The following is a 23,980-nucleotide window of genomic DNA, read 5'->3' as shown; positions in this document are numbered from 1 at the left end:
TCGCCTGTTATTGATCCACACAGGAACCCAGGATCATGTTAAAACACCTGTGCTTTTCTGGGATCATGTTAAAAACACCTATGTTCTTTTGGAATCATGTTAAAAACACATGTTTCCTTCTGGAATCATGTTATAAACACTTGTGTTCTTCTGGGATCATTATAAAAACACCTGTGTCCTTCTGGGCTCATGTTATAAACACTTGTGTTCTTCTGGGATCATGTTAAAACACATGTGTTCTTCTGGGATCATGTTAAAACACTTGTTTCCCTCTGGAATCACGTTAAAAATACCTGCGTTCATCTGGAATCATGTTAAAAATACCTATTTCCTTCTGGAATCATGTTAGAAACACCTGTGTTCTTCTGGGATCATTTTAAAACACCTGTGTTCTTCTGGGATCATGTTAAAAACACATATGTTCTTCTGAGATCATGTTAAAAACACCTTTGTTCTTCTGAGTTCATGTTAAAAACACCTGTGTGCTTCTTAGATCATGTAAAAAATACCTGTGTTCTTCTGGGATCATGTTAAAAACACCTGTATTCTGAGATCATGTTAAAAACACCTGTGTTCTTCTGAGATCATGTAAAAAATACCTGTGTTCTTCTGAGATCATGTAAAAAATACCTGTGTTCTTCTGGGATCATGTTAAAATCACCTGTGTTCTTCTGGGACCATGTTAAAACACCTGTATCCTTCTGAGATCATGTTACAAACACCTGTGTCCTCCTGAGATCATGTTACAAACACCTGTGTCCTGCGAGATCACGTTCAAAACACGTGTGCCCTTTTGGGGTCATGGTAAAAACTCCACCTGTGTCCTCGTAGTATTCTGTAAAACACCTGTATCCTTGTAGATCACTTTAAAACTTCTGTATCCTTGTAGAGAGAGCAAGCTAGAACACCTGCATCCTCCTAGGGAATCAGGTTAGAACACCTACCTAGTTTTGAGAACCTAATTCAAACACACATATCACCGTGGAAACTCACTTGAAACACAAATGTATCCTTAGAAACCTAATTAAAGCACATACAACTTAGTATGAACCTAAATGAAACACCTACATCCTCAAGAGGTCAGGTTCAAGCACCTATATCGTCTTGGAAACCTAATTAAAGTCGGCATAACATCGTGGTACTTAATTAAAACACCTATATCCTCAAGGGGATATAATTTCAACACCTTCATCCTGGTGAAGGAGGAAGGGAGGTTACAACACCTTCATCCTGGTGAAGGAGGAAGGGAGGTTACAACACCTACACCCTGGTGAAGGAGGAAGGGAGGTTACAACACCTACACCCTGGTGAAGGAGGAAGGGAGGTTACAACACCTACACCCTGGTGAAGGAGGAAGGGAGGTTACAACACCTACACCCTGGTGAGGATTCATCAGCACTAACGCTGGTGAATTTAAGATAATCATGCAGCTATGAGCATACATTGTCTTCGATAGAGAGGAAGATTAGACGCCAGGTCTGCTATTAAATCTTGACAGGGAATTATTTAGTGATTCATGGACGTTATCGGTTATGGAAGGTCTGGTGATTCATGGAAGTTATCAGTTATGGAAGGTCTGGCGATTTATGGAAGTTATCAGTTATGGAAGGTCTGGCGATTCATGGAAGTTATCAGTTATGGAAGGTCTGGCGATTCATGGACGTTATCGGTTATGGAAGGTCTGGTGATTCATGGAAGTTATCAGTTATGGAAGGTCTGGCGATTTATGGAAGTTATCAGTTATGGAAGGTCTGGCGATTCATGGAAGTTATCAGTTATGGAAGGTCTGGCGATTCGTGGGAAGTTATCAGTTATGGAAGGTCTGGCGATTCGTGTAAGTTATCACTATGGTAGGTTCAAGTTTTTTTTTTCCACACGAACGAAAAATAATAGATTGCAGGATCAGGTCTTCAAGTATTCACTGGTTATATAAAACATGACGAGGTTGCATAAATGGCACTTAGATGACACATATATATGTACACTTAAGCAACACTTGAAATACGCTTAAGTACGGTGGATATCTGTGTTAGCAAGACGTGTATTGTGCTAAGATATTTACTGAAGACACAGAGGGTTGAGTCATGGGATCTTCTCACGTCAAGCGCACCACCTCAGTAAATATTCTGGTAGTTTATTAACAGACTTGGCTGTAATTAATTCCTTCCTTTACATAGTGGACAGTTTTATTAATAACAACGTCTCGCCCACACTGTGGTACTCCGCCTGGCTCGTGCTGGGATAATGCTAAGCTTTTATTCTCGTAAGTGTAAAAGTCAATAAGAAGATAAAGTACATTCTGTACTGTTGTTTCTGTGAAAGCTAAAAGTTTTTAGGTCATCAACCTCTGGTGTTAGTCTTTAAAAGAAGATTTTGTCGTGAACTAGAGAGAGGTCGCATCTGTCTCTACCTGTCTGTGTGTCTGTATGTCTTTGTGTGCATCCGTATATATATGTGTGTCTGTGTGTCTGTACGTCTTTGAGTGTATATCTGTGAATGTGTATTATTATTAGTAGTAGTAGTAGAAGTAGTAGTAGTAGTAGTAATAGTAATGTATTCATTAGAATGCATTACTACTACTACAATTACTACTACTGCTACTACAATTACTACTACTGCTACTACAATTACTACTACTGCTACTACAATTACTACTACTGCTACTACAATTACTACTACTGCTATTACAATAACTGCTACTTTAACTGTTTCCAAATTATTCAAAGGATTTGTCAAACTTTATTATGAGAGTTTAGTGTAATATGTTTACACCATCAGAGTTCAGTGTTGCAGTGTTTCATGACTGAAAAATTCTCCTCTGAAATATTTACAGTTCATTGACCCCTGATTCCATACTCAATAATGCAAGTTGCAATATAATGCGATCCTTTAATAACAAACTTTCGCCCTCCCAGTGGGGGGTATTTTTGGTGACTTTCAATAAAAGTCAACTATGTGGATACAACTTTGTCATTAAATGATTAGTGAATGATGCTGTTTTTGTATCTTCAGTCACGAACTAGAGAGGAAATTTTTTATTCGACTTCTCTGTCCGCTCTGGATCATTATTATATCGCGAGTGATAACTGTCCAAGAGAGACCGAAACTTGTTTAAAGTCCACTCTTTAAGTTATAGGCGGATTGTGAAATATTCCGGCCACGGTATTGTGTCTTTTATCCTTCCATTATCTGAACCTAACATCGTTATTTTCTGTCTTCAAATTTTCTTCCACCTTAAATAGTTAATAGTCACTATTGTTTGTGAGTATGTGGACTTCGAAGTATTCTAAACCTTGGAATATTATCAATCTTAAAGTCATTGGAACCGGCCTAGAATGCACTGCTATGGAGTGATGATTTGCGTTTTGAAAGGGAGTGTAAAACCCAGCCGGGGTAGACCAGCGTAGACCTGACCACTGAACGTGTCATCCTCTGGTTAAGACCCGCGCCAGGAGACTCTTGTTTACTGACCAACAAAATACCTCAGTGTATCACGGAGCAATGATAATTAGTCTATGGTTTTTAGGTAATAATACCAATTATTTCTAACACTAACATCTATCACTAATGCATAAAACACTAGTTTAGCTAGCGCTGATACACGCACTCCCCCTGGTGTCAAATTGTCCAGGTTGCTCGATTAATTTTGAAAAAATATTACTGCCGAACCGAACTCTTATATTTCCCGCAAGACTTTATTTACTAATATTCCATATACGATCGGAACTTTGGAGGCTGTGTGTGCTAGCTAATGTCTGCTTACTGAAGAAATAGATTTTTAGAGATAGCGAGAAACAGAGATCGGAGATTAAAGCTCAGAAGTGATCGCTAATCCTGGAAATACGAAGTAGATTGTAATGAGAACAAGTTGATTGATCGTACCTCCAAAACTGACACAAGAAGATGAAAGGTATAACTCAGCGATGTATTCTACCAGAGATTGAGAGTTTATTCTCCATAAGTGCTTTACTGCAAACTCTCTCTCTCTCTCTCTCTCTCTCTCTCTCTCTCTCTCTCTCTCTCTCTCTCTCTCTCTCTCTCTCTCTCTCTCTCTCTCTCTCTCAGTCCCAACAAGGGTAATAGACCATAAACCTCTCACACTCTTAACTAAGCCATCAAATTATATAATTATCAAACTGTGACATATATAAATCAGGTCACCAACTATTCAAACTCTCTCATTTTTACGCAGGATCTTTCAGAGGCTCACACATGGAACACCGACACCTCAAGGGTCTGTTCCTCAATTCAGAGTTGTGTTTTGAGAGACAAGAAGAGTTTTATTTCTCACTCAGTCTTGGAGGACGTGCGCAAGAAGTCTGCTAATGGGTCCCTTTTTCTGCCTCTAGGGTAGAGAATGAGCTTTGGGACGAGGGAGAGAGAGTGTGTGTGTGTGTGTGTATATCCATTATATTGTGAGGCGGGAGAATGGGTGTCCTCGGGATTGTCAGGCGGGAGAGTGGGTGTCCTCGGGATTGTCAGGCGGGAGAGTGGATGTCCTCGGGATTGTCAGGAGGGAGAGTGGGTGTCCTCGGGATTGTCAGGCGGGAGAGTGGGTGTCCTTGGGATTGTCAGGAGGGAGAGTGGGTGTCCTCGGGATTGTCAGGCGGGAGAGTGGGTGTCCTCGGGATTGTCAGGCGGGAGAGTGGGTGTCCTCGGGATTGTCAGGAGGGAGAGTGGGTGTCCTCGGGATTGTCAGGCGGGAGAGTGGGTGTCCTTGGGATTGTCAGGAGGGAGAGTGGGTGTCCTCGGGATTGTCAGGAGGGAGGGTGGGTGTCCTCGGGATTGTCAGGCAGGAGAATGGGTGTCCTCGGGATTGTCAGGCAGGAGAATGGGTGTCCTCGGGATTGTCAGGCGGGAGAGTGGGTGTCCTCGGGATTGTCAGGCGGAAGAGTGGGTGTCCTCGAGACTGTAAGGAGGTTCACATCCAATTAGTTGCCCTCCAGACTCCTTTAGGCACTCTAATCCCCATACAGATACTAGTATGCTCACTCAAATGCGCATGCACATGCTCGCACACCCACACACGCACGCACCTTGATTGGTATACCTACCTACACTGGAATAATACTCACTCGCACGGAAAATTTTCAAATAAACATGAATGGAACTTCAGATGACAAAACGAAAGGCATTTGTTGTGAATTTGTTGAATTGGTCACTATTGTCTTATTGGTCTGAGTGTGAGAGATGCTGATGACAGGGACGTCAGAACTGGTCTGGGAAATCAGAAATGGATTTAGGTGGTTTGGTGAGATCAGGGTGGAACCTAGGGGTTCAGAGAGGCTCTGCGAATCTTAAGAGGGACGCAGAGGGTGCCCATGGATAAGTAATTGCTGATCCGGGGTCGTCAGAGGTACTCTGGAGTCGACAGAAGGGATATGAGATCATCAGAAGGACTTTAGGGTTGTCAGAGGGGCTGTATGGTCGTCAGAAGACTCTGGGGTCGTCAGAGGAGCTCTGGAGTTTTGGGGTCGTCAAAGGGGTAGTAAGAAAATTCCTTTGTTTGTCAGAGGAGCACTTAGGTCGTTTCAGGGGATCTCGAGATGTAGTAATACTGTTTATGGGATTGTCAGAGAAACTACAGAGTCATCAGAGGGGTAGCAAGTTTGTCAGAAACGCTCTAGGGTCGTCAGAGTTGTCCTGGAGTCGTTAGATGAGTTGTAAAGTTGTCTGTAGAGTCACCAGAATGTCTATAGAGTTGCCAGAGTATTGAGAGCCTGTGTGTAATACACAGTGTTATATGCAGGGACCAAACAGCAGCAATGACCGGAAAATTTCGGTTTCATTTTGGGTCAAGAGGATTACGAAGAGGATTACAGAACACTTAAAAATCCAATAAAGTGAATTAGTGGGATTCCGTTGAATAAAACCAGCCGAGAATGTCGATACACCACCACCACAACTTCCACTCCCCACCACTACCACTGCCACCTCGACCATCACCATCACAACGACCACCACCACCACCACAATCTCTTTCCAATCTGCCCATCAGCTTCGCAGTTTCCTCTTGGAAAGGCGAGAGGAAAGAGGAAACATGCCGACCATCCTCAGCTGTGTAAAGTGATTGGTCAAGCTGCGAGATTAATGTTGGGTGCGTTTATCAGTGTTGGCCTAGGGTGATGCTGCTTTATGACCCTTCTCGCCTTACACACACACACACTCACACACACACACACACACACACACACACACACACACACACACACACACACACACACACACACACACACACACACGCACGCACTCACACACACACACACACACACACACACACACACACACACACACACACACACACACACACACACACACACACACACACACACACACACACACACTCACACACACACACACACACACACACACACACACACACACACACACACACACACACACACGCACGCACTCACACACACACACACACACACACACACACACACACACACACACACACACACACACACACACACACACACACACATACACACACACACACACATACACACACACACACACACACACACACACACGCACACGCACTCACACACACACACACACACACACACACACACACACACACACACACACACACACACACACACACACACACACACACACACACACACACACGAGATTTAAAGAAGTATTTACAGTGGAAATCGGTAGGACTCCAGGAAATCAGAACAGAGAGGCCCACCAACAAGTGCTGGATGAGGTACACATAATCGAGGAGGAGGTGATACCTGACAGGGAGGCAACAACGAGTCATGGTACGTGACGAGGTGTCAGAGTGGGCGCCTGTGACAAGCGGGGTTCCACAGGGGTCAGTCCTTGGACCTGTGCTGTTTTTGGTATATGTGAATAACTTAACGGAAGGGATAGACTCAGAAGTGTCCTTGTTTGTAGATGATGTGAAGTTAATGATGAGAATCAAATCGGTCGAGGATCAAGCAGGACTACAAAGACACCTGGACAGACTGGACACCTGGGTCAGCAACTGGCTCCTTGAATTTAACCCTGCCAAATGCAAAGTCATGAAGATCGGGGAAGGGCAAAGAAGACCGCAGACACAGTATAGTCTAGGTGGCCAAAGACTGCAAACCTCACTCAAGGAAAAAGATCTTGGGATAAGTATAATACAGAGCACATCTCCTGAGGCACACATCAATCAGATAACTGCTGCAGCGTACGGGCGTCTGGCAAACCTAAGGATAGCGTTCCGATACCTCAGTAACGAATCGTTCAAGACTCTGTACACCACTTACGTCAGGCCCATACTGGAGTATGCAGCACCAGTTTGGAACCCACACCTGGTCAAGTACGTCAAGAAATTAGAGAAAGTGCAAAGGTTTGTAACAAGACTAGCCCCAGAGCTAATGGGATTGTCCTACGACGAAAGGTTAAGGGAAATTGGCCTGACGACACTGGAGGACAGGAGGGCCAGGGGAGACATGATAACGACATATAAGATACTGCGCGGAATAGGAAAGGTGAACAAAGACAGGATGTTCCAGAGATGGGACACAAAAACAAGGGGTCACAATTAGAAGCTGAAGACTCAGATGGGTCAAAGGGATGTTAGGAAGTATTTCTTCAGTCATAGAGTTGTCAGGCAGTGGAATAGAATAGAAAGTGACGCGTGGAGGTGGGAACCATACATAGTTTTAAGACGAGGTTTGATAAAGCTCATGGAGCAGGGAGAGAGGACCCAGTAGCAATCAGTGAAGAGGCGGGGCCAGGAGCTATGAATCAACCCTTGCAACCACAAATAGGTGAGTACACACACACACACACACACACACACACACACACACACACACACACACACACACACACACACACACACACACACACGAAACCTTTCAAATCCCTATTAACCACAATTGTAAGCCCTCTCCTTGACCTGGTAAAGACCAAATATACTCACACAATGACCTCGCTTTTAAACTGCGAATATCTTGACTGTGATAACAGCTTAGAAAAATAAACCCTGGTTTAACATTCCCTGTTCTGACACACTAATCTTGTTGCTGTAAATAAATATATTTGTATTTATATAAATAATCTGTCTGTAATTCTGGTACATAATTTTTTACTTTGAAGAGCTCTATATTATTGTTGTTTGATTATTATATATGATATGGGTAGGATGAATGTTATTTTCCAGTGGTAATGTGGTTCACATATCTGCCTTTATTTATGTTAGTTGGTTTCAAGATACCTTCATTATCTTGGGATTACCTTGAAATTATGTACGCTTTATCCATCCAGCTGCATACAGCTGGCAAAGATACCTAAATAAGTGGAGAGGAGAGAGCGCAATTATCCATAGATATCCGGGTTGTATGTGAAGTTAATTCGGTTATATTAATAACTGGAGAGAAGAGAATGAAGTGGCATGTGAAGTTCATAACAACATTAATTATCCAGAAATGTTTCTCAGGTGAGTCAAGGTTGAGATAATGTTTCTCAGGTGAGTCAAGGTTGAGATAATGTTTCTCAGGTGAGTCAAGGTTGAGATAATGTTTCTCAGGTGAGTCAAGGTTGAGATCATGTTTCTCAGGTGAGTCAAGGTTGAGATCATGTTTCTCAGGGGACTCAAGGTTAAGATAATGTTTCTCAGGTGAGTCAAGGTTGAGATAATGTTTCTCAGGTGAGTCAAGGTTGAGATAAGAGTTTGTACTCAAGTTTGGAACCCTAAACACATACAACAACACAGTCAAAAACACACTCACGTACACACCCACAAACACACTCACGTACACACCCACAAACACACTCACGTACACACCCACAAACACACTCACGTACACACCCACAAACACACTCACGTACACACCCACAAACACACTCACGTACACACCCACAAACACACTCACGTACACACCCACAAACACACTCACGTACACACCCACAAACACACTCACGTACACACCCACAAACACACTCACGTACACACCAACAACCACACTCACGTACACACCAACAACCACACTCACGTACACACCAACAACCACACTCACGTACACACCCACAAACACACTCACGTACACACCAACAACCACACTCACGTACACACCCACAAACACACTCACATACACACCCACAAACGTACTCACGCACACACCCACAAACACACTCACGTACACACCCACAAACACACTCACGTACACACCCACAAACACACTCACGTACACACCCACAAACACACTCACGTACACACCCACAAACACATTCACGTACACACCCACAAACACACTCACGTACGCTCAAGGACCCCGGTGGAAATAAATCACTTTGCCTGACTTCTTCGTGGGTTATTCTAGGTAATTTACACTATGTATGATAAGTGTACTTACGTGTCCCTGTGCCTAAATAAACTTACACAAACACGCCCACGTACACACTCATGAACGCACCCACCAACATAACGAACACTAGGTACAGAACACTCAGTAATCCTCTTACAAAGTTGAGCGTTTAGGTGAAATATTAAATCCTCATATCATATCACCGTCAGGCAAATTTCAGAGATAAAATCATTTTTCAGGAACCTTTTTTGGCTCAATATTTTGAGTAAATGTATCACTATCTTCTACATATGAACCTGTTTATACACTTCTCTCCCTATCTTTCTACTGATTAGCTATGTGCTATATATTGAGCGAAAATCACATGACGCTCTAACCCACAGGACCACCCAATCCTACAAGAATCATGCACCCAGCAGAGCTAGGTGTTTTGCCGTGATCCGAAGACATACGATGGTGTGGGTGCCTCAGAGCTAATTTCATTTTAGAGAGGGAGTATGGAGGAAGTGAATGTGTTTACATATTAGGGAGTTGACTTGTCACTAGATAGGTCTAAGAAAGACGAGGCAAACCACAGAATTGATGAGGGGAAGGTGAGTGGTGCATTGAGGAGTCTGTAAAGATAAAGGATGTTATCCATGAAAGCAAAGAGGTAAATGTGAGAGAGTACAGTGGTACCAATGCTCTTATATGGGTCTGAAGTATGGGCGGTAAATGTTGCAACAAGGAGAAGGTTGGAGGCAGTGGAGATGTCGTGTCTGAGGGCAATGTGTGATGTGAATATTATGCAGACTATCCGTAGTGTACAGATTAGAAGGAGGTGCAGGGTTTTTAAATGTATTATCCAGAGGGTTGAGGAGGGTTGTTGAGGTAGTTCGGACAATTAGAATGACTTGGAGGACGTATAAATATGTAGTGGAAGGAAGACTGGGTTAGGGTCGTCCTAGGAAAGGTTGGAGGGAAGGGGTAAAGGTTTTGTATGCGAGGGGCTTAGACTTCCAGCAAGCGTGCATGAGTATTTTAGATAGAAGTGGAGGTAAATGTATTTTATGACTTTACGTGCTGTTGGAATGTGAACAAGGTAACATTTATGAAGGGATTTAGAAAAACCTGATAGCCGGACTTGAGTGCCTGCACTCTGAAGGACGGGTGGAAATACATTGCAGTTTTTGAACCGTAGTGTAGGCACGTCTTTGCCAAGACAATGATTGAGTGAATATATGCATATATATATATATATATATATATATATATATATATATATATATATATATATATATATATATATATATACATACATATATATGCAAAACAACCACTCTGAAAGAATAGAGAAATTCCAAGCGCTTTCAGAGTGGTTGTTTTGCATATTTTGAAATCACCTGTTTACTGTGATCTTATTGCATATATATATATATATATATATATATATATATATATATATATATATATATATATATATATATATATATATATATATATATATATATACATATATATATATATATATATATATATATATATAAATTTATATATATACACATATATATATAAATATATATATATATATATATATATATATATAAACAAAGTGCTCTAAATACGCGAGTACAAAGTTTTAATGGATATATGAGTGCTTTAAATTAGTTCTCAGCAGCATTTAGGATTTAAGGATTTTTACGTCGCTACGTTTCATACTAAGGTGTTTAAAGTATTTTCATAAGTTAGGAGAACACATGCGAATATTACGTATTCAACACATTACTGTTGTGCATATGTTAGAGGCAGCAGCATGTGGACGAGAGAGAGAGAGAGAGAGAGAGAGAGAGAGAGAGAGAGAGAGAGAGAGAGAGAGAGAGAGAGAGAGAGAGAGAAAGACAGAGAAAGACAGAGAAGACAGAGAACAAGAAAAGGGAGGAGATAGGAAACATTAGTTTAGATGAGAAATGTTGTATAAATGGTACACTAGTGAGAGATATACTGCTGTCGGAGGTCTTGTCCCCCGCCTGTGATGACCCTCGGATCAGAACCATTTTCTGGCTCTTATAATGATGACTAGTTGTAAACCTCCTTCATGGAGTATATGTGGCGCAACTTGTAAGCATATATATATATATATATATATATATATATATATATATATATGTCGTGCCGAATAGGCAGAACTTGCGATCTTGGCTTAAATAGCAACGCTTATCTTGCCATATAAGACAAGTGAAAATTTGTGTATGCAATAATTTCGCCAAAATTATTCTGATCCTAACGAAACAAATATATTTGATTGTGTTTGTTTAGTACTAAATTATTGTAAACGTATTTAAAATATATTTAGTTGGGTAGGCTAAAATAAATTGCTCTTGTTATAATAAGGTTAGGTAAGTTTTCTAAGATTCTTTGGGTGCAAAATTAAAATTTTTTACATTAACATTAATGAAAAAAAATGTATTTTTAAACGTATAAGAGAAAATTTCGGAAAGGACTTAATTTTAAATGAGTTCTTGCTAATTGACCAGTTTTACATATTCGGCACGACATATATATATGTATATACATATATATATATATATATATATATATATATATATATATATATATATATATATATATATATATATATATATATATATATATATATATATATATGCAACAAGATCACAGTAAACAGGTGATTTCAGAATATGCAAAACAACCACTCTGAAAGAATAGAGAAATTCCAAGCGCTTTCATGACTACTCACATTATCAAGGAGTAGTAGTCAGGAGTGAGTAGTCATGAAAGCGCTTGGAATTTCTCTATTCTTTCAGAGTGGTTGTTTTGCATATATATATATATATATATATATATATATATATATATATATATATATATATATATATATGTATATATATATATATATATATATATATATATATATATATATATGTGTGTGTGTGTGTGTGTGTGTGTGTGTATTTATTATTATCACACTGGCCGATTCCCACCAAGGCAGGGTGGCCCGAAAAAGAAAAACTTTCACCATCATTCACTCCATCACTGTCTTGCCAGAAGGGTGCTTTACACTACAGTTTTTAAACTGCATCATTAACACTATTCTTTCAGAGTGCAGGCACTGTACTTCCCATCTCCAGGACTCAAGTCCGGCCTGCCGGTTTCCCTGAACCCCTTCATAAATGTTACTTTGCTCACACTCCAACAGCACGTCAAGTATTAAAAACCATTTGTCTCCATTCACTCCTATCAAACACGCTCCTGCATGCCTGCTGGAAGTCCAAGCCCCTCGCACACAAAACCTCCTTTACCCCCTCCCTCCAACCTTTCCTAGGCCGACCCCTACCCCGCCTTCCTTCCACTACAGACTGATACACTCTTGAAGTCACTCTGTTTCGCTCCATTCTCTCTACATGTCCGAACCACCTCAACAACCATTCCTCAGCCCTCTGGACAACAGTTTTGGTAATCCCGCACCTCCTCCTAACTTCCAAACTACGAATTCTCTGCATTATATTCACTCCACACATTGCCCTCAGACATGACATCTCCACTGCCTCCAGCCTTCTCCTCGCTGCAACATTCATCACCCATGCCTCACACCCATATAAGAGCGTTGGTAAAACTATACTCTCGTACATTCCCCACTTTGCCTCCATGGACAAAGTTCTTTGTCTCCACAGACTCCTAAGTGCACCACTCACCCTTTTCCCCTCATCAATTCTATGATTCACCTCATCTTTCATAGACCCATCCGCTGACACGTCCACTCCCAAATATCTGAATACATTCACCTCCTCCATACTCTCTCCCTCCAATCTGATATCCAATCTTTCATCACCTAATCTTTTTGTTATCCTCATTATCTTACTCTTTCCTGTATTCACTTTTAATTTTCTTCTTTTGCACACCCTACCAAATTCATCCACCAATCTCTGCAGCTTCTCTTCAGAATCTCCCAAGAGCACAGTGTCATCAGCAAAGAGCAACTGTGACAACTCCCACTTTATATGTGATTCTTTATCTTTTAACTCCACGCCTCTTGCCAAGACCCTCGCATTTACTTCTCTTACAACCCCATCTATAAATATATTAAACAACCACGGTGACATCACACATCCTTGTCTAAGGCCTACTTATATTATATATTATATATATATTATATATATATTATATATATATATATTATATATATATATATATATTATATATATATATATATATGTATATATATATATATATGTGTGTGTGTGTGTGTGTGTGTGTGTGTGTGTGTGTGTGTGTGTGTGTGTGTGTGTGTGTGTGTGTGTGTCGTGCCGAATAGGCAGAACTTGCGATCTTGGCTTAAATAGCAACGTTCATCTTGCCATATAAGAAAAGTGAAAATTTGTGTATGCAATAATTTCGCCAAAATCATTCTGAACCTAACGAAAAAAATATATTTCACTGGGTTTGTTTAGTATTAAATTATTGTAAACAAATCAAAAATATATTTAGTTGGGTTAGGCTAAAATAAATTGTTCTTGTTTTAATAAGGTTAGGTAAGTTTTTTAAGATTCTTTTGGTGCAAAATTAAAAAAAATACATTAACATTAATGAAAAAAATATATCTTTAAACGTATAAGAGAAAATTTCAGAAAGGGCTTAATTTTAAATGAGTTCTTGCTAATTGACCAGTTTTACATATTCGGTACGACATATATACATATATATATATATATATATATATATATATATATATATATATATATATATATAGGTCCAAGTGTTTTGTTGATAGGTGATTACAGATGTTTGTCGGGAGATTACAAATATTTCCTGGAAAATTACATGTGTAGGTGGAAAGTTACAGATGAAGGGAGATTATTGTTGGGTGTGGATTACCAATGTCGATGAGGGATTATAGGTTCAGGTGGGAGATTACAGATGTAGATGAAAGATTTCTGAAATTATAATAACAGAAAAGAAAGTAACAGAACTTGAAGTAACAGAGAAACGTCTTAACTTGCTTTGAAGGAACCCTTTAAACAAAAGCCTTAACTTTTAATCTTTAAACCAAAGTCTTAACCTGCTTTAAAGCAACACTTTAAACAAAAGTCTTAATCTGCTTTATATTTTCTAGTGCGCTGCCGCAGTGACGGAGGAGGCAAACAAAGACTTAAATTAATAAAGAGGGGAGAGAGGAGGAAGAAGAGTATCAAGATAAGTGAGGACACGAGGAGAGAGAGTGTGTGTGTGTGTGTGTTTTATGAAACAGTGAATCGAGCCTGCATACGCTCTATGAGCCACACAGATTTACCTCTAAAAACAAATATAATAGTAATAATACTCATAATATATATATATATATATATATATATATATATATATATATATATATATATATATATATATATATATATATATATATATATATATATATATATATATATATATATATATATATATATATATATATATATATATATATATATATATATATATATATATATATGCAAAACAACCACTCTGAAAGAATAGAGAAATTCCAAGCGCTTTCGTGACTACTCACATTATCAAGGAACTATTAATTAATTCTTTCAGAGTGGTTGTTTTGCATATTCTGAAATCACCAGTTTACTGTGATCTTATTGCATATTATACATATATATATATATATCTATATATATATATATATATATATATATATATATATATATATATATATATATATATATATATATATATATATATATATATATATACATATATATATATATATATATATATATATATATATATATATATATATATATATATATATATATATATATATATATTTATATATATATAAAGAGGCAAGTGAGATGTTTACAGAATATACATGGCCACTGAGAGGTTCATGTTAACTTTAGTTACTAAAGTGTTGGGTAAGCGAAAGCGATGCAAGCCAGGCAGCCAGAGTGCTCTCTCATGGTCCTGGGCTGCTCTTGGGTGCAAGAAATGTGCATGTGATATACTGGTGGCTGGTTTTAAGTTTGGGAGGAAATTGACTCGTATGGTTGAAGCGTGACCTTCATGTTGACCAATTCTGATGGTCAACCAGTGTCTTAATAGTTCTGTCAGTCAGTCTGTCTCTCTGTTTGTCAGATAGGTCTTCTGGTAGCTAGCTATCTTCTTCTATTCCGTTCTCGCAAATGCTGAACACAAACACTCACTCTAATACTTTCAAACACACACACAAAAACATAAACACACATACACACACACGCACACACGCTCCCACTCTAATATATCTATCAATCTATCTTTCTGTCTATCCATCCGTCAGTCCATCTCTCTACCTATCTCAACCAGCTTCCAAACTCCCGTTGAATTTCACTTTTCGGCAAATTCAAAATCATTTCCATTACACCGCTGATGCAGTTCACCGCGCGTGAGAGGCCCCCAAATACAGTCCATTATTATTAAACACGAAAACACCCAATGCATCCCATCGCTTCTGTTACCTAGAAACAACATCAAATCCCACCCCTTAATTACGCCCAGGAAATAATTGCTGGGCCCCGTCAAGCGTGAAAGTTAATGTGAATAATATCGCTGGAAATAAATTAGGCTTCAGGAGAATGAGGTGAGAGATGAGTTGGGTCATCATTAATCAGGTTTAGGGAGATTATGAAGGGAAAGTTGTTCTGTAACTCTGAAAATTGGGTTTAGGAAGATTATGGATGAAAATAGGTTGTGTGAGTTGAAAATATTTTTTGGTAAAAAATAAAAATTCCTCGCTGATGGTTTATTGAGATTAATAAATGAAAGCGAAAGAACATGTATAAGCGTTAGTGTGTATACATATACTTCTTAATACATACTCATTTCCATGATGGGGATGCGTATGTATTTGTGTCGGCTACACATATGAATATTTGTGTTATGTTACATGAACATGCACATGTAATATAACACATATGTATATGTGCACATATGTCACATAGAAACATGTACACATATGTTGCATACACAGAAAGGCTCATGCAAAGCAAGACGTTTCTTGGGAGGAGAAGAAGGAAGAAGAAGAAGAAGAAGAAGAAGAAGAAGAAGAAGAAGAAGAAGAAGAAGAAGAAGAAGAAGAAGAAGGAGAAGAAGAAGAAGAAGAAGAAGAAGAAGAAGAAGAAGAAGAAGAAGAAGAAGAAGAAGAAGAAGAAGAAGAAGAAGAAGAAGAAGAAGAAGAAGAAGAAGAAGGAGAAGAAGAAGAAGAAGGAGAAGAAGAAGAAGAAGAAGAAGAAGAAGAAGAAGAAGAAGAAGAAGAAGAAGAAGAAGAAGAAGAAGAAGAAGAAGAAGAAGAAGAAGAAGAAGAAGAAGAAGAAGAAGAAGAAGAAGAAGAAGAAGAAGAAGAAGAAGAAGAAGAAGAAAAAGAAGAGTGGGAAGAAACGTAGGAAGAACCACCTAAGACGCAGTTACTAACTTAAGAATGTTATCTGGTTCTCCTTCAGCTACTGAATAATTTCCTGGAGAACAGTGTGAGTGGCACAGCGGAAAATACAGAAAGAAACATCAGTGAAGAAATAAAATAAATTACACCTCACATATATATATTTATTCCTTCTCATTCTATTATCTTCCTCCTTAAACTCTAGGTTATATTAATTCCATTTCTCCTTATTCTCTTACCTTGTTCCTTCCTCTCATCCATGTATTCTTGTCATTCTCCTTTCATTCATGTCGTACTGCTTTCTTTTCCTCCTATACCTCCTCTTGTACCTTATTTCCCGTATTCTCTATCCTCATTGTTCCATGTGTCCCACACAAGCGAACACTCAGGATAATCACAGATCCGGTCTGTTTAGAGAAGTGTTTCCATTAAGCACCGGAGATTGCAAATGCATCCAGAGAAGCACCAGCGGTCGTTCTACTTTCTTTCTCCTTTACTGTTGGTAGTTACTTATTGCTGCTCTATAAAGTAGGTCTCGGGCTCTCTTAAAGAAGGTCTCGTAATGTCTCGTGGTAATAGTTTAATACCTTAAAGTAGTAGTAGTTTAATACCTCAAAGTAGTGGTTTAATACTTCAGAGTAGTAGTTTAATATTTCACAGTAGTAGTTTAGCACCTCACAGTAGTAGTTTAATACTTCACAGTAGTAGTTTAACACATCACAGTAGTAGTTTAATATTTCACAGTAGTAGTTTAACACCTCACAGTAGTAGTTTAATATCTCACAGCAGTAGTTTAATACCTAACAGTAATAGTTTAATACCTCAAAGTAATAGTTTAATACCCCCTAGTAGTATTTTAATACCCCTTAGGAGTAGTTTAATACCTCACAGTAGTAGTTTAATACCTCAAAGCAGTAGTTTAATACCTCACAGTAGTAGTTTAATATCTCAGAGTAGTAGTTTAATACCTAGTGATAGTTCAATATCTCACAGTAGTAGTTTAATACCTCAAAGTAGTAGTTTAATACCTCACAGTAGTAGTTTAATATCTCAGAGTAGTAGTTTAATACCTAGTGATAGTTCAATGCCTCACAGTAGTAGTTTAATACCTCACAGTAATAGTTTAATACCTCAAAGTAATAGTTTAATTCCCCCTAGTAGTAGTTTAATACCCCTTAGTAGTAGTTTAATACCTCACAGTAGTAGTTTAATACCTCACAGTAGTAGTTTAGTACCTCACAGTAGTAGTTTAATACCTCACAGTAGTAGTTTAATACCTCACAGTAGTAGTTTAATACCTCACAGTAGTAGTTTAATACCTCACTCTGAAGGTATTCTTCCCTGTTAGAGCTGTATCTCTCTTTGTTATGGTATTCTCCCTTGTTTGGGCCACTCTCCCTGTGCTCCACTCTCCCTGTGCTCCACTCTCCCAGTGCTCCACTCTCCCTGTGCTCCACTCTCCCTGTGCTCCACTCTCCCAGTGCTCCACTCTCCCTGTGCTCCACTCTCCCTGTGCTCCACTCTCCCTGTGCTCCACTCTCCCTGTGCTCCACTCTCCCTGTGCTCCACTCTCCCAGTGCTCCACTCTCCCTGTGCTCCACTCTCCCTGTGCTCCACTCTCCCTGTGCTCCACTCTCCCTGTGCTCCACTCTCCCTGTGCTCCACTCTCCCAGTGCTCCACTCTCCCAGTGCTCCACTCTCCCAGTGCTCCACTCTCCCAGTGCTCCACTCTCCCAGTGCTCCACTCTCCCAGTGCTCCACTCTCCCAGTGCTCCACTCTCTCTGTGCTCCACTCTCCCAGTGCTTCACTCTCCCAGTGCTCCACTCTCCCAGTGCTCCACTCTCCCAGTGCTCCACTCTCTCAGTGCTTCACTCTCCCAGTGCTCCACTCTCCCAGTGCTCCACTCTCCCTGTGCTCCACTCTCCCAGTTCTCCGCTCTCCCTGTGCTCCACTCTCCCAGTGCTCCACTCTCCCTGTGATCCACTCTCCCTGTGCTCCACTCTCCCTGTGCTCCACTCTCCCAGTGCTCCACTCTCCCAGTGCTCCACTCTCCCAGTGCTCCACTCTCCCTGTGCTCCACTCTCCCTGTGCTCCACTCTCCCAGTGCTCCACTCTCCCAGTGCTCCACTCTCCCTGTGCTCCACTCTCCCAGTGCTCCACTCTCCCTGTGCTCCACTCTCCCTGTGCTCCACTCTCCCTGTGCTCCACTCTCCCAGTGCTCCACTCTCCCAGTGCTCCACTCTCCCAGTGCTCGACTCTCCCTGTGCTCCACTCTCCCTGTGCTCCACTCTACCAGTGCTCCACTCTCCCCGTGCTCCACTCGCCCAGAGCTCCACTCTCCCTGTGCTCCACTCTCCCTGTGCTCCACTCTCCCAGTGCTCCACTCTCCCAGTGCTCCACTCTCCCAGTGATCCACTCTCCCAGATCCACTCTCCCAGTGTGCTCCACTCTCCCTGTGCTCCACTCTCCCAGTGCTCCACTCTCCCTGTGCTCCAGTGCTCCACTCTCCCAGTGCTCCACTCTCCACTCTCCCAGTGCTCCACTCTCCCTGTGCTCCACTCTCCCTGTGCTCCACTCTCCCTGTGCTCCACTCTCCCTGTGCTCCACTCTCCCAGTGCTCCACTCTCCCAGTGCTCCACTCTCCCAGTGCTCCACTCTCCCAGTGCTCCACTCTCCCAGTGCTCCACTCTCCCTGTGCTCCACTCTCCCTGTGCTCCACTCTCCCTGTGCTCCACTCTCCCTGTGCTCCACTCTCCCAGTGCTGTGCTCCACTCTCCCAGTGCTCCACTCTCCCTGTGCTCCACTCTCCCTGTGCTCCACTCTCCCAGTGCTCCACTCTCCCAGTGCTCCACTCTCCCAGTGCTCCACTCTCCCAGTGCTCCACTCTCCCTGTGCTCCACTCTCCCTGTGCTCCACTCTCCCTGTGCTCCACTCTCCCTGTGCTCCACTCTCCCAGTGCTCCACTCTCCCAGTGCTCCACTCTCCCTGTGCTCCACTCTCCCTGTGCTCCACTCTCCCTGTGCTCCACTCTCCCTGTGCTCCACTCTCCCTGTGCTCCACTCTCCCAGTGCTCCACTCTCCCAGTGCTCCACTCTCCCAGTGCTCCACTATCCCAGTGCTGTGCTCCACTCTCCCTGTGCTCCACTCTCCCAGTGCTCCACTCTCCCAGTGCTCCACTCTCCCTGTGCTCCACTCTCCCAGTGCTCCACTCTCCCAGTGCTCCACTCTCCCTGTGCTCCACTCTCCCTGTGCTCCACTCTCCCAGTGCTCCACTCTCGCAGTGCTCCACTCTGCCCACTCTCCCAGTGCTCCACTCTCCCTGTGCTCCACTCTCCCCAGTGCTCCACTCTCCCAGTGCTCCACTCTCCCTGTGCTCCACTCTCCCTGTGCTCCACTCTCCCAGTGCTCCACTCTCCCTGTGCTCCACTCTCCCAGTGCTCCACTCTCCCAGTGCTCCACTCTCCCAGTGCTCCACTCTCCCAGTGCTCCACTCTCCCTGTGCTCCACTCTCCCTGTGCTCCACTCTCCCAGTGCTCCACTCTCCCAGTGCTCCACTCTCCCAGTGCTCCACTCTCCCAGTGCTCCACTCTCCCTGTGCTCCACTCTCCCAGTGCTCCACTCTCCCTGTGCTCCACTCTCCCAGTGCTCCACTCTCCCTGTGCTCCACACTCCCTGTGCTCCACTCTCCCTGTGCTCCACTCCTGCCCTCTCCCAGTGCTCCACACTCCCTGTGCTCCACTCTCCCTGTGCTCCACCCTCCCTGTGCTCCACTCTCCCAGTGCTCCACTCTCCCTGTGCTCCACCCTCCCTGTGCTCCACTCTCCCAGTGCTCCACCCTCCCTGTGCTCCACCCTGCTCCACTCTCCCTGTGTTCCACTCTCCCAGTGCTCCACTCTCCCAGTGCTCCACTCTCCCTGTGCTCCACTCTCCCTGTGCTCCACTCTCCCAGTGCTCCACTCTCCCAGTGCTCCACTCTCCCAGTGCTCCACTCTCCCAGTGCTCCACTCTCCCAGTGCTCCACTCTCCCTGTGCTCCACTCTCCCAGTGCTCCACTCTCCCTGTGCTCCACTCTCCCAGTGCTCCACTCTCCCTGTGCTCCACTCTCCCAGTGCTCCACTCTCCCAGTGCTCCACTCTCCCAGTGCTCCACTCTCCCTGTGCTCCACTCTCCCAGTGCTCCACTCTCCCTTTGCTCCACTCTCCCAGTGCTCCACTCTCCCTGTGCTTCTCCCAGTGCTCCACTCTCCCAGTGCTCCACTCTCCCCAGTGCTCCACTCTCCCTGTGCTCCACTCTCCCAGTGCTCCACTCTCCCTGTGCTCCAGTGCTCCACTCTCCCAGTGCTCCACTCTCCCTGTGCTCCACTCTCCCAGTGCTCCACTCTCCCAGTGCTCCACTCTCCCAGTGCTCCACTCTCCCTGTGCTCCACTCTCCCAGTGCTCCACTCTCCCAGTGCTCCACTCTCCCAGTGCTCCACTCTCCCTGTGCTCCACTCTCCCAGTGCTCCACTCTCCCAGTGCTCCACTCTCCCAGTGCTCCACTCTCCCTGTACTCTACTCTCCCAGTGCTCCACTCTCCCAGTGCTCCACTCTCCCAGTGCTCCACTCTCCCAGTGCTCCACTCTCCCAGTGCTCCACCCTCCCAGTGCTCCACTCTCCCTTTCCTCTCACATTCGCTTCATTCATGTATTTTTTCAAAGTTTTACGAGATATTTTCAGAAGTATATCTTTTGATTTTTTTCTTTTTTTTTTTTTTTGAATTTCGGATTTTTTCAAAGAGTTTTAGCGGATAACTTTAAAATTGTAATAACTAGAATAGTTTGTATTGTCATTTCAGTATAATGTATTTATTCAGCTGTATTACCATACATCTGAAGATGTATGTTTATACGTGTATATTTTTTTTTTGGTTTCTCTAGGTATATAATTATGTAATATATATATATATATATATATATATATATATATATATATATATATATATATATATATATATATATATATATATATATATATATAAATTGTTCGAGACAATTTATTATATATATATATATATATATATATATATATATATATATATATATATATATATATATATATATATATATAATATATATATATATATATATATATATATATATATATATATATATATATATATATATATATATATATATATATATATATGTATATATATATACATATATACACACATTTTTTTTACAAGTCGGCCGTCTCCCACCGAGGCAGGGTGACCCAAAAAGAAAGAAAATCCCAAAAAAGAAAATACTTTCATCATCATTCAACACTTTCACTCACACATAATCACTGTTTTTTGCAGAGGTGCTCAGAATACAACAGTTTAGAAGCATATACGTATAAAGATACACAACATATCCCTACAAACTGCTAATATCCCGAACATCTCCTTTAGAGTGCAGGCATTGTACTTTCCATTTCCAGGACTCAAGTCCGGCTATATAAAAATAGCCGGTTTTCCTGAATCCCTTCACTAAATATTACCCTGCTCACACTCCAACAGATCGTCAGCTCCCAAAAACCATTCGTCTCCATTCACTCCTATCTAATATGCTCACGCACGCTTGCTGGAAGTCCAAGCCCCTTGCCCACAAAACCTCCTTTACCCCCCTCTCCAACCTTTTCGAGAACGACCCCTACCCCGCCTTCCTTCCCCTACAGATTTATACGCTCTCCATGTCATTTTACTTTGATCCATTCTCTCTAAATGACCAAACCACCTCAACAACCCCTCTTCAGCCCTCTGACTAATTCCCAACAAACAGGTTACCCAAAAAGAAGAAGAATACACTTACACTGGGAAATGGCAAAGAATGCAGGCCAAAACGATGCACAGCTTGAAGAACAAGCATGATAGTGATCGAAGATAAAAAATATGAAAGATACAGATCACGTCACTCGATAGAAATTTCAGAACCGGAGCTCCAGACTTTCCTTCTGCTGGTGAAGGGTAATCTTGGTACACGAAATGTTAATTTTCCTTCCCTTCCCTTCCCTTCCCTTCCCTTCCCTTCCCTTCCCTTCCCTTCCCTTCCCTTCCCTTCCCTTCCCTTCCCTTCCCTTCCCTTCCTTCTGATTATCTTCCTCGTGATTATCTTCCCTTCTCCAGGCGCTGCATGACCCCTCCGGATTTAGAGCTTCTCTGTGAACATAGTAACAATAAGGAAAAGCCTCAAACTGCGTTAGATGATAGACATGGTGGCTGCAGCCCACCACACCAGTTACTTTCTACCTTCCAGTACATATTGAAGTATGCTCCTCCTCCTCTGTCCTGACTCTCACGTTTACGTTAGGGACCTTTATTGGATGCTGGCACTCTTGGCACGCCAGTCACATCCACCAGGGCAGTGGAGACTTCCCTTGGCTAGCATATACGTGCCAGGACCTGGCAAGAACCTGTATCCTCTTTCCTGGTTACTGTAAAATGTTCCTTCTTGTGTGTGTGAGAGAGAGAGAGAACTGCCTACGTATTCTGAACAAATATTTATTTATAAATTTTATAACTTACATCCTTGCCGAGCACCTCCGCTTAATGTATCTATTTTTCTTCATACTTATCCATCCATTGTATTGGCCAATATTATCGGCTCCAGTAATGGCAGTATAGGCCAGGATTGTGACCGGCACCAAATCTCCTTGTCAATGAGTCAGGTCAATTATTCCCGCCGTCCAGGTTACTGAATGTGTCTATTCTGTTTTGGAAGTTTTCTTTTATTTTGAGAGTTAATTTCCTGCATCTTTTAACAAATTTTGAATGTTTTGCGTTATCAGTTTAAATTATTTATTCCGATACACCATGTTGTTTCATCACATATATATATATATTTTTGCACTCCGTTAAAATTCATGTTTTTGTTTACCTTACAGATGTGCGGTGGAGTAGTATTGACATTAATCAGCTGACGAAGGTGCCACACGAACTTAATGAGTCTTCCGCTGGTCGAAATTACAGAGGTTATCCTTCCTGTCTGTGTGATCCTTGCACAGACGATAGTCATACATTGGTGACTTTTCCAAATACAACATATAAATGAAGGCGTCGAGTCAGTGGATACTGAGGAGGAAACTGGTTCTTGTTACCTTCCTGACGGCAATCGTCTTTCTAATTCCATCCTGTAGAGGTAAGTAACACTTTTGCCTTAACGACACGTGATGCTAAAGAAGCCATTATTACAGACGTTTCGCTTAGGCTAGAGCTTCATTAAATCGTCTCTCCAGAAGGGTGCTTACA

At 41.8% G+C, this 23,980-nt stretch overlaps 1 protein-coding gene across 1 annotated transcript in view; it reads left to right on the top strand.

Moving 5' to 3' along the window:
* The window catches only part of LOC138853311 (kin of IRRE-like protein 2), a 217,184-nt gene that overhangs the window by 6,474 nt on the left and 186,730 nt on the right, over positions 1–23,980 (top strand). Inside the window, exon 2 of the mRNA XM_070089314.1 lies at positions 23,617–23,870. Coding sequence (XP_069945415.1) covers positions 23,780–23,870 — 91 coding nt within the window. The 5' untranslated portion in view covers positions 23,617–23,779. The remainder of the gene's footprint in view (positions 1–23,616; positions 23,871–23,980) is intronic.

Source organism: Cherax quadricarinatus, chromosome 28, assembly GCF_038502225.1.
Source record: "Cherax quadricarinatus isolate ZL_2023a chromosome 28, ASM3850222v1, whole genome shotgun sequence".
Lineage (NCBI taxonomy): Eukaryota > Metazoa > Arthropoda > Malacostraca > Decapoda > Parastacidae > Cherax > Cherax quadricarinatus.
Note: the sequence above shows the minus strand (reverse complement) of the source record. Positions and strands in the feature narration are given on the sequence as shown.